The sequence below is a fragment of the Peromyscus californicus genome, unplaced genomic scaffold (genome assembly GCF_007827085.1).
Source record: "Peromyscus californicus insignis strain IS unplaced genomic scaffold, ASM782708v3 Scaffold_6__1_contigs__length_162567912, whole genome shotgun sequence".
NCBI lineage: Eukaryota > Metazoa > Chordata > Mammalia > Rodentia > Cricetidae > Peromyscus > Peromyscus californicus.
The window spans coordinates 106,268,643-106,279,454 of NW_026294584.1; the positions used below are offsets into that span (position 1 = coordinate 106,268,643).

At 53.1% G+C, this 10,812-nt stretch overlaps 1 protein-coding gene across 1 annotated transcript in view; it reads left to right on the forward strand.

Moving 5' to 3' along the window:
* The window catches only part of Fbln2 (fibulin 2), a 62,642-nt gene extending 54,311 nt beyond the window's left edge, over positions 1-8,331 (forward strand). The window contains 9 exon segments of the mRNA XM_052721187.1: positions 504-641; positions 2,021-2,164; positions 2,278-2,406; positions 2,666-2,791; positions 4,423-4,539; positions 4,961-5,089; positions 6,213-6,336; positions 7,458-7,557; positions 7,559-8,331. Of these exon segments, the coding sequence (XP_052577147.1) occupies positions 504-641; positions 2,021-2,164; positions 2,278-2,406; positions 2,666-2,791; positions 4,423-4,539; positions 4,961-5,089; positions 6,213-6,336; positions 7,458-7,557; positions 7,559-7,816 (1,265 nt within the window). The 3' untranslated portion in view covers positions 7,817-8,331.
* The last annotated feature ends 2,481 nt before the right edge of the window (positions 8,332-10,812 follow it).

A 10,812-nucleotide genomic window follows, 5' to 3' on the forward strand; every position in this document is an offset into this window, starting at 1 on the left:
TGCGTGTTTCTGTCCTCTTCTCACGAGTATGGTGTGATGAACGATAGGGAGCCAGACTGCCTGACATTCTGTAGCAATGGAAGCTTGCCTGTGCCTCAGTTTCCCCCACAGGAAGATGGGCTAGCTCCAGGATCTACTTCTTGGTGTTGCTGTGAGGATGACATAAATCAAATCACCTCACATGCTTTGAATAGTGGTGGTGGGGACCATGGAGAAGCTCGGGTATGGAAAAGCTCGGGGCATGGAGGAGCTCAGGATGTTGAATAGTGGTGGGGACCATGAAGAAGCCCGGGGTATGTGGTTATGTCATTTTTACTCCTGGGACATGGGCCTCCCCAGTGTCTTGTCCCTGCCACCTTGCTGGGATGCAGACCTCTGTGACTGCCGAGATTACCGTGGTGTGAAGATGGGGGACGGGTGGCAGGGTTGCTGGACGTGAGGTTGGGGCCCACCTGCCTCCCACCCCCGCCTCCCACCCCTGATGTCCAACCTCTGTGTGGCAGACGTGGACGAGTGTGTGACAGGCACACACAACTGCCAGCCAGGCTTCTCGTGCCAGAACACCAAAGGCTCCTTCTACTGCCAGGCCCGGCAGCGCTGCATGGATGGCTTCTTGCAGGACCCCGAGGGCAACTGCGTGGGTAAGTGGGCTGTGGGCTGTGGCTCCTGGGGTCCTGGGGGCTTTAAAGGCCCGGTGGATCTAACTGGCTGCTCCCTTCTCCCAGCCTCGATGTCTTCATCCATTGAGTGGGTGGGTGGGACACGTTCAAAATGGTAGCTGCTCTGCTTGCCTCGGAGCTGTTCCTCTCAAGGCCTCAGTTTACCGTCTTGTGGGACCACACTGGAAGAATGCAGGTCGTGTGTTTTTGACCCTGCTGACAGGAAGAACTGTCTGTGATGTAGTGTCACAGGGTTCCTGACCGAAGTGAAACCCACAGGTACCTTCACTGTCAAAGACCGCTGCTGAGGTCTTCTCGATCAGCTCCACGCCATGCTTAGGGTAGGGACGTCCAGTGTGACGGAGGCTGGCCTCATTGTCCTGAAAAGGTCTGAGATGTCACCCCTTGAGCTGCTGACTTGGCTCCTGTCAGAACACGGGTGGCAGAAGGGACAATGACACAGAGAGGCAAGACTGGTCAGGTGACAGGCAGTCCATGTGACAATAGCGTATCACAAGGAGACCAAATGGCGGAGGGGGATCTGCCTGTCTGAAGCTTCACCAAGATTCTGGAGGTTCCCCCAGCCAGCCTGAGTGTTGCCAAAGTGTTGCCTTTATTGTCTACCACCACCATGCCCCAGAGCCCATGGGATCCTTGGGACCCTGTGGGCCCTGGGACCACCCCTCCAGGCCAGAGTTGGCAAGGAGGGGAGGATCTTACATATCCACACAGCTCCTCAGTGGTTTATTGTGGGCAGCATTTCCTGAGTACCTACTATGTTCCAGGGTTCTAAATGGGGTAGTCACAGCATTTGCTGAACTGTTTAGTGGGGAGGAGACCAAATAGGCAGCCGTGTTCATAGAAAACATCAGTAATTCATGTATAACTTGATAAGTAATAAACAATCCATGACCAGCCAGGAGGGTCTCCTTGAGGTGACACTGGGCAGTGGCCTGAGGAAGGAAGCAAGCTAGCACTAGAAAACATTAGGGACAGTGTGTGACAGGTAGTGGAGCTGTGTGTGTGTGTGTGTGTGTGTGTGTGTGTGTGTGTGTGATCTGCAGAGTTGGGGGAGCAGCTGGCAGGTCCCTGATTTCTTGGTACTGTGGGCACTGTTGGAAAAGCAAGTGCAGGGGCCTGCCATTCTAGTTGCCCCTGAGCAGCCTTGACTTCCCGTTACTTTAGCTATTCCACTGGACAGATGTGTACAGATGTAGTCAGCCCAGTGGCTCTGGCTTCTAGAGGAGGGACTCTCAGGTACCAGGGCTCAGGGGTGGGATGGTCTAGGCCTAAAGCCCACAGCTGGCCAGATGAGCATAGGAGGGCGAGACAGGCTTTCCACCACCCTGTCCCTCTTGCAGACATCAACGAGTGCACATCATTACTGGAGCCCTGCCGCTCAGGATTCAGCTGCGTCAACACAGTGGGCTCCTACACGTGTCAGAGGAACCCACTGATCTGCAGGCGTGGTTACCATGCCAATGAGGATGGCTCCGAATGTGTGGGTAAGGTTGGAGCCTCCCTGAATCCACAAAGCCTCCTCATCTAGCTCTCTGCCCAAGAGGCCCTGTAGAGGGACCACCCAGACCTCAGGGTGTCCTGCTTGCCTGCCCCACAGATGTGAATGAGTGTGAAACAGGTGTGCACCGCTGTGGCGAGGGCCAACTGTGCCACAACCTCCCTGGATCCTACCGCTGTGACTGCAAGCCTGGCTTCCAGAGGGATGCGTTTGGCAGGACCTGCATTGGTAAGGGATGCTGGGGTCTGAGATCCCCTGGGAGCAAAGAGCCTGCCCCTCTGTGCCCCTTCAACTTTCTGGCCTGGACCTTTCTGGATGTCAACTTTCAAGCTACACCCCCGCCCCTCTTGGCTCTGATTCTGTGCTCTAGCCCTCTTATAATCTTGTCCTTCTTGCCTCTGCACCCTTTACTCTGGGGTAACTCTGCTTCTGACCACTCCCCTGCTGGCTGCCCACTCCGTGGCTGCTGTTCACTGTCTCCCCACAGATGTGAACGAATGCTGGGTCTCACCGGGGCGCCTGTGCCAGCACACGTGTGAGAACACACCCGGCTCCTACCGCTGCTCCTGTGCTACTGGCTTCATTTTGGCCGCAGACGGAAAGCATTGTGAAGGTACTGCCCACCCTGACTTCTGACCCCTGGCCTCTGACCCCATGCACCTGGCTCCCACTGGACAGACAGCCCTTGAGTTTGCTGCCCAGGTGGCACAGGGCAACCATGAGAGTTCAGGAGCTGTGAGGGAGCAGTGGGTCACATGGTTCCCGTGGATGATGCCACCAAGCAGGAAGGTCCAGGGCAGTCTCATTTTTCTGCCTTTTCAGGAACCAGGAATTTCAGTATGAATGTAAAATTAGCTGCTACTTGCACATCGCTGGTGGCATAAGCCTTGAAGTACATGCTGAGCTAAACCAAGTGTGGGCACGGACTATGGCTGTGGTTCAGGTCTTCTCTAGTGTGGTGGGCCTGTAGCTGGGGCAGTGATGGCACACTGTCCCCACAGATGCCCACAGCTGGCCAAGGTCTGCTGGGGAGGGAAGTCATGAGGCAGCTCAGTGAGAAGGCGGGCCTCAGTGGCATCTCTGGCCCCATTTTCTTAGCCTTGCCTTCCTCACTCTCGTCTACGTGGGACAAATCTGCTGAGACCTTGGTGGGACTCCCGGTCCTTTGGCCCTGCTGTGTGTGGCTGGGCTTAGCTGTGGCAGGACACTGAGGACATTATACTGTGGGCATGCCTCATACCAGGTTGGGTGTGGGCAACTTGGAGCGGGCAGGGCTTCTACCTCCCCAGCATTTTGCCTAGGCACACTTCCTACATTCGCCTCTGTGCTCCCTCTGCTGAGTGTTGGAGATGTGGAGGTGAACTGAGCATGAATTGCCTCCCAGAAGCTCAGCCCAGCAGAATGGACAAGCCACACATTGATACATGGCTTATCTTTTGTGAATGACATGAGTTTCAAGAATTAGACACGGCCAGGCATGGCTTGCCCTCTTTTACATTCTCCCCAGCCCCTCTGCCCCTCTGCCCTAGCCACCTGTGCCTCCTTGATGTTCCTTAAAAACACTCAACAAGCTCCCGCCTCAGGGCCTTTGCACATGCTGTGCCCTCTACCTGGAGAATCCAGATGGTCACATGGCCCTGTCCCTCTGATCACATCCTCCCTGATCATTTTATATAAGGCTGCAGCCCACCATAGGACCACCATGAGACACCCCTTCCCATTTCTCTAATGTTTCCCCCATGCCACGTGACATACTTGGGCATGCTGATTGCCTGGTTTACCATCCTCTCCCCTCTTCTCTCCAGGTGTGAGCTAGCTTTTCCAGGTGAAGATTTTTGTCTGCCTTGTTCATGGCTGTCTCCCCAAGTCCAGTGCAGGCCTGGCCTAGTCTAATCTGAAATGTTCAGTGTACCCACATGCTCCAAGGAAGCCCTGAACTAGCCCTCCTGATTCACCCCACACCAGCTCCTGCACCCTCCCCCACCCTCATGCAGTGTCAGCTCTTGGTGGCCTATGTTGTGCCTAGGTGACTGGAGTCATTTGTTCTGGCAGGATAGCACCAGGCTCTGCCTTGGCTTTGTCCTGGGGCCAGAGGACCTGCCCTTGCTGAGTGGCTTGCCTGGTCCCACCCTCCGCAAAGAGGGGCTGAAAGAAATATCTATCCAAGCAAGGATACTGGTGAGCCAGCCCAGCCCAGTATATGGGCTGAGAGGGCCCACCGTGATGGAGACTGTGTCCCCACAGATGTGAATGAGTGTGAGAACCAGCGCTGCAGCCAGGAGTGTGCCAACATCTATGGCTCCTATCAGTGCTACTGTCGCCAGGGCTACCAGCTGGCAGAGGATGGCCATAGCTGCACAGGTAGGCACCTGTCCTCTCCAAGGACTCTCACGAAGAAGGGACCTTTTCCCCGTGTGCTGGGATCCCAGAGGATTTGGTGTTGGGTCTGAGTTCATATCCAAGCCTACAGTTTTCCTGCTGTGGGACCTTGGGTCTCTCCACTCTGACCTAAGGTTCCTCTACTGTAAAGTAAGATGATGACCCTGATCTCAACAGGAGGACATCACCCAAGTCAGGCTGGCACCTTGGCTGATACCATCATGATCGGTAGCACACATTGTTGTGTGAGGCACACTCCAGTTCTAGTCCCCATCTTCTATGTGGCCTTGAGCAATTCACACCCACCATTAGAGCCTTCTTGTCTTCCCTTGTAAACGGGCCCCTGGGATTCCCGGCCATGCCTGTGGATGGCCGAGGCTCACCAGCTGACCCTTTCTGGCAGACATCGATGAGTGTGCACAGGGCGCTGGCATTCTCTGCACCTTCCGCTGTGTCAACGTGCCCGGGAGTTACCAGTGTGCATGCCCAGAGCAGGGCTACACGATGATGGCCAACGGGAGGTCCTGCAAGGGTGAGTGCCAGCCTCCATTCCTCCGGGCCTTGGGCAGCTCTGTGCCAGCCTCCACTCCGCCAGGCCTTGGGCAACTCTGTGCTTGCATCAAGTGCTGTGAACTGCCTCCTGCTTGGAAAGCAGTACTAATCCCACGTGCTCAGAACAGCTGTGCTCAGGGCAATAGTCTCCACATGCAGACCTGGGAGGAGAGGAAGGCGATGGGCTTCATGCCACTCATGCCAGCGTAGAATCTTCCAGGCTTGGCCCTGAATCTGCATCCTGCCCTGGTGTGAGGAGGCAGGGGACTGTCTATGAGCATACTGGAAGCAGAGCCTCAGAGACCTGAGCTACTGTCCTCCAATCTCTGCCATACTCTGTCCAGGGTCAGGTTGGGGCAGGAAAGCGTGTGGTCCACAGGCCAGATGCAGGGAAGAGTCACAGGGAAGTCAGCACCAGCCTAGTGCAGGTTGATGTCCCTGGCACAGCGGTGCACATCAGGAAATAGGGGAGGTGGCTCCTGCTACCGGGGACCCAGCAAGGCCCAGCTTTAGTAGATGTCAGGTTTGCTTCAGAGGAGACAGTCCTGAGATGGACCAGACCGGTGACTTTCACTGTCCCTCTGAGCTGGATTCTAAGCTACGATTCTGAGGTCAGTGTCATTGACCACAAAATTCTGGGCAAGCCAAGCCAGCAAGGCAAGGTGGCCATGGGAGAGACCCTGACTCCCCCTCAGGAGAGGCTTGGGACTCGGAGCCTGGGTGGCCTTGTTGTGTAGTGAGTGGACCTGTGGGTCTCAGTGACTAGCTCTCCTGCCTCTGTGTGTCTCAAGGGAAGAGTGCCTTAGACACGGGAAGGGCAGGCAGATTGCTCTGCGTTCAGGTTGGTGGCTGTGGGTGCTGGAGTTAGCCCAGCACCAGGCTGCACCCCAGTTTATGGTTGGGCTTGATGTGCAGCGGGGCACCTTGAACTTTACTCTGAGAACCTGAGAAGCAGGGTCGGGACCCACTGCTGTTGTGTGGGGGTGAGTGCTCTTAGGTCACATAGCTATCTGGGACCCAGGCCTCCAGTGTGGGTGGGAGTGGTCCAGGCTGGGTTCCTCTGTCACGAGGACTCTCCTAACAGCACTACTCTCCCCTCCCAGACCTGGATGAGTGTGCACTGGGCACCCACAACTGCTCTGAGGCTGAGACCTGCTACAACATCCAGGGCAGTTTCCGCTGCCTGCGCTTCGAGTGCCCACCAAACTATGTCCGTGTCTCGGAAATGTGAGTGCCTTCAGCCCTGGTGTGATCCCGCGCCCTTCGCTGCCTCTGTGCCTCAGGCTGAATGGCAGGTGGTTCCCGCCATGGCCACCTCCTACCCTTTCCTATAAAGTACTATGAAGAGAAATAGAGAACTGTCCATGCAAAAAGAGGGCTGTCACTTACTCAAAGGGAGTTAAGTTTGATCTGGAGCCAGATATAAATGACCATGGCCCGGGAACATGAATTAAGGTTGCCTCAAAGAGCATGTTCATGGAAACAGTTTTATGAAGTCAATCAGTTAATCAGCCTTGTAGAATCTTTAACACAGACATAGTATTTGCTGGAAACTTCAGTTCACAGCCTCACCTCCCTACACACGTGCACACACACACACACACACACACACACACACACACACACACACCTCATGCATTACCTACTGTGTTAACAACTCCCTGGCATTTGATCCCTTATTATAGATACTCTTTACCTCCCTGGGGGTTCTGGGGATCTGCAGCCAGAGCAGCCTCATGGCATGGTGCAGCTTCATGAGGACTCCAGTTGGGGTCTCCTGAGCACCCCATCAAGCTGTTCCTATCCCTGCCCCATCATCTGCCTGCTGGCCTGCATTTGCAGGATCCTCCAGGCACTCACCAGGTTGTAGACTGAGGCCTCCGTGCCTCACCCCTCAGCCTCTCCCAGGGCTGCCTGGGCTGTGGCCTCCTTAGTGCAGGCCACCAGGTGAGGGAGCTGCAGAACTTAAGCTGACTTTAACTTGAAGTGACAACACCCATCACTGCAAGAGTGGAGTGTGGCTGCCAGCAGGCAACACCGAGGTGGTATCAGGAAGCCTGTGGGGGAGGGTGATGGAAGAGGGAAGGGGAAGAAAGGAAGGAACAAACATGGATTAAAAAAAAGTCCTGCTGGGACCCTGTGCCGGTCACTGTCAACCACACACCCCTGGGAGACCATCTCACAGCTGTGGAAACTGAGGCCCAGAGGGTTGAGTGATTCACTTGAGGCTGGACTCCCATGGGTAGAGCTCACACTTGATCTCTGGTCTACCAACTGCTGGGGCCTGTTCCATCTCTGGGATGGGAGTGAGGGTCCCCAGCCACTGACCAAGCATCCTTCCTTCACAGGAAATGTGAGCGTACCACATGCCAGGATATCACAGAGTGCCAGACCTCGCCAGCTCGCATCACACATTACCAACTCAATTTCCAGATTGGCCTGCTGGTACCCCGCACACATCTTCCGCATCGGCCCTGCTCCGGCCTTTGCTGGGGACACCATCTCCCTGACCATCACCAAGGGTAATGAGGAGGGCTACTTTGTCACAAGCAGACTCAATGCCTACACTGGTGTGGTATCCCTGCAGAGGTCTGTCCTGGAGCCACGGGACTTTGCCCTGGATGTAGAGATGAAGCTGTGGCGGCAAGGCTCTGTCACTACCTTCCTGGCCAAGATGTATATCTTCTTCACCACATTTGCCCCATGAGGTGCCCGTCCCTCCAGGTGGCATCTGGGCAGCTATGCCACTCCGGAGTGGCTTTTGCTGTGACTCTGTAAGTTAACATAATCATGCTGATATGGTTGGTCTTGAGTCTTTGCCATGGAAGGAAGGAGATGTACCCCAGCAGGCGATGGGTACAGGTCAAGTCACCCAAGACTGGATGATGGCCCACAGACTGGACACAGCCACAAGGGGCTTCAGAACTCCACTCCACAACTATGGCGAAAGATGGCATTTCATTCCTGGTTCCACTGTGTTCTTCAATTAAAAAACCAAAAACAGCAAACCAACAAAACAAAAAACCCAGCTAGGTCTGAGGGTGCACGCCTTTAATCCCAGCACTGGGGAGGCAGAGGCAAGCAGATCTCCATGAGTTCCAGGCCAGCCTGGTCTACATTGGGAGTCCTACCAGCTGGGACTGCATAAAGAAACCCTGTCTCAAAAAAAGAAAAAAGAAAAAAATCATTTAAAAAAATTTTTTTTTGCTGTTTAATTATAAGAATAGTACATATGCATTATTAAAAATGATCAAATAGCACAAAAATCTTATTCAGCCTCTTTGTCTCCTTCCTTTTGTAAAACATTGATATTTGGCATCAGTGCCAGAATGTCACAGGGTCCCCAGCCTAGCTGATGAGCTTGGAGTGAGAGCCACAGGTCAGCGAGCTGGCCTTTTCTATGACAGTTCCCACCTCTCCTCCTGCCCACACTTGCTCCCTCCTGCTGCCCCCTTCTCAGATGTGGACCCTACCTGCATATCTGGTCACCTTGGGTGTGACGGAGGCAGGTCTAGAATGGTCTTGAGTGGGGCTGAAGGAGACACATTTTTCTTTGAGCTCGTGTGAATTTCGGCTCTGTTAGGCTTTAGCCAAGGAGGCAACTATGAAAATGTGGGAAACAAAGGCCCTGGGAGCAGAGGGAATGTGCCTAAGGTCGACAGCGAGGGTCAGAGGGTCAGAGTGGGCAGGCCAACATGACTCTGTGTCCCCCCCAAGATGGGGCTTCTTTCTAGGAACAGTCTGGAACAGTTACAGTGGTGAGCAGCAGACAATATATTAACTATGGTATGGAAACTGGGCTGGGTCGAGATGATCTGTAACCCCAACTACTTGGGATGGAAACTGGCCTGGGTCGAGATGATCTGTAACCCCAACTACTTGGGATGGAGACTGGACTGGGTCGATCAGATCTGTAACCCCAACTACTTGAGATGGAAACTGGGCTGGGTCGAGATGATCTGTAATCCCAACTACTTGGGAAACTGAGGCAGGAGGATTGAGAGTTAGAGGTAACCCTGTCCAAAAGAGTTAAAAAAAAGATGGGGTGGGGGACTGAGGATGTAGTTTAGTGGTGGAGCATTTGGTTGGTATGTGTGAGGCTCGGGGTTCGATCCCCAGCACTACACAGGAAAGCCAAATGGTAAGGATAGCACAAACATAGCTGAGTATTCACACATGGTGACAGCATTGTGGGTGTCTGGGCACACGTGTGCTTGGGCCACCAGCTCTGGCTGGGGATAGGAAATACTTTCTTACTGTGAGTGGTAGGCAGAACCTGGGGAAGTGGCCTGCTGGGATGGTGGCACATAGCCCTCAGTGGCTGGGAATTCTCCTTTAAGACATGTTTGCAAATTATATTTTGATGTAAATTCTCCTGGTTTTAAGCTGTGGTTGAAATTTTAAAACCAAACCAAACAAAAATCAGGCAGGAGGGCCAGCAAATGGCTCAGTGGGTAAAGGGAACTGCTGTAGCTGGAGAATTTCTCTCCAGCTCCCGCCAAACCCCGGCAGTCCGACAGCCCACTTTTAAAATAAACACACAGATGCTTATATTATTTAAACTGTTTGGCCTAACGGCTTAGACTTCTTGTTATCTAGTTCTTCTATCTTAAATTAACCCATTTCTATTAATCTATACTTTGCCACGTGGCTCGTAGCTTACCAGTACTTTACATCCTGCTCTTCATCGTGGTGGCAGCTGGCAGCATCTCCTGACTCAGCCTTCCACCTCCCAGAATTCTCCTCCTCCTTGTCCCGCCTACACTATTCTTCCTGCCTGGTTACTGGCCAATCAGCATTTTATTTATCAATCAATCATAGCAACATATATTTACAGCATACAGGACATCCCACACCAAACTGCTACTAAGCCTGATGACCTGAGTTTGATTCCCAGGGTTCACATGGTGGAAGGAGAGGATTCCCACAGGTTGTCCTCTGACCTCCTCTGCACCACGTGTGCTCTAGTACACACACACACACACACACACACACACACACACACACACACACACATCCTAAATGTTTTTAAGAAAGGAAAATGTTATGAGCTGCAGGAATGTAGTAAGAATACCTAAAAGGATCAAGGAATCCTTCTGGAGGAAGCCATATATCAAGGAATATTTAGTGTTATTCGGCTTTTAATATATCAGCTATTTCCTGCTATCAGTTTCTTGTGCACTCATAATGCCTAGGCCATAAAGGCAAATAGTATAAGTTTCTCAGACCTACTGCTGATCTGACCTAAGGTAACACCCTTACAGAGACAATGCCTGTCTCCTAGGAGACAGGTGGATGTGTGAATGTATAGCTTTGTTTCTTGTGCAAATGAAGCTCAGACTCCCCTTCCTCTCTCAGGCCAAATGGCATTCCACAGCAATTGACACAGGACAAAAGGGTTTTTTGCATACCGGGTGAAGGAGGATTGAGGCATTATTCCTAGTTCTGAGTGAAGTTGCAGAGTTGTGTGGTTGGAGAGGAAAGAACAAGGCATAGTTCTTGCAGATGGTAGGTGGATCGGGTCAGGTCAGGAGAATAGGAAAGGAAGGAACGAGCATGGATGGAGGGACGAGCATGGATGGAGGAACTGAGGATGAAGATGAGATTGAAAGCAAAGGAGCTTAGTTAGGGCTGTGAGAGGACAGGAAGAGAAGGGACAGAGGAGCTGAGTGTGAGAACAGAACTGCAGCTGTGTGGATAGAA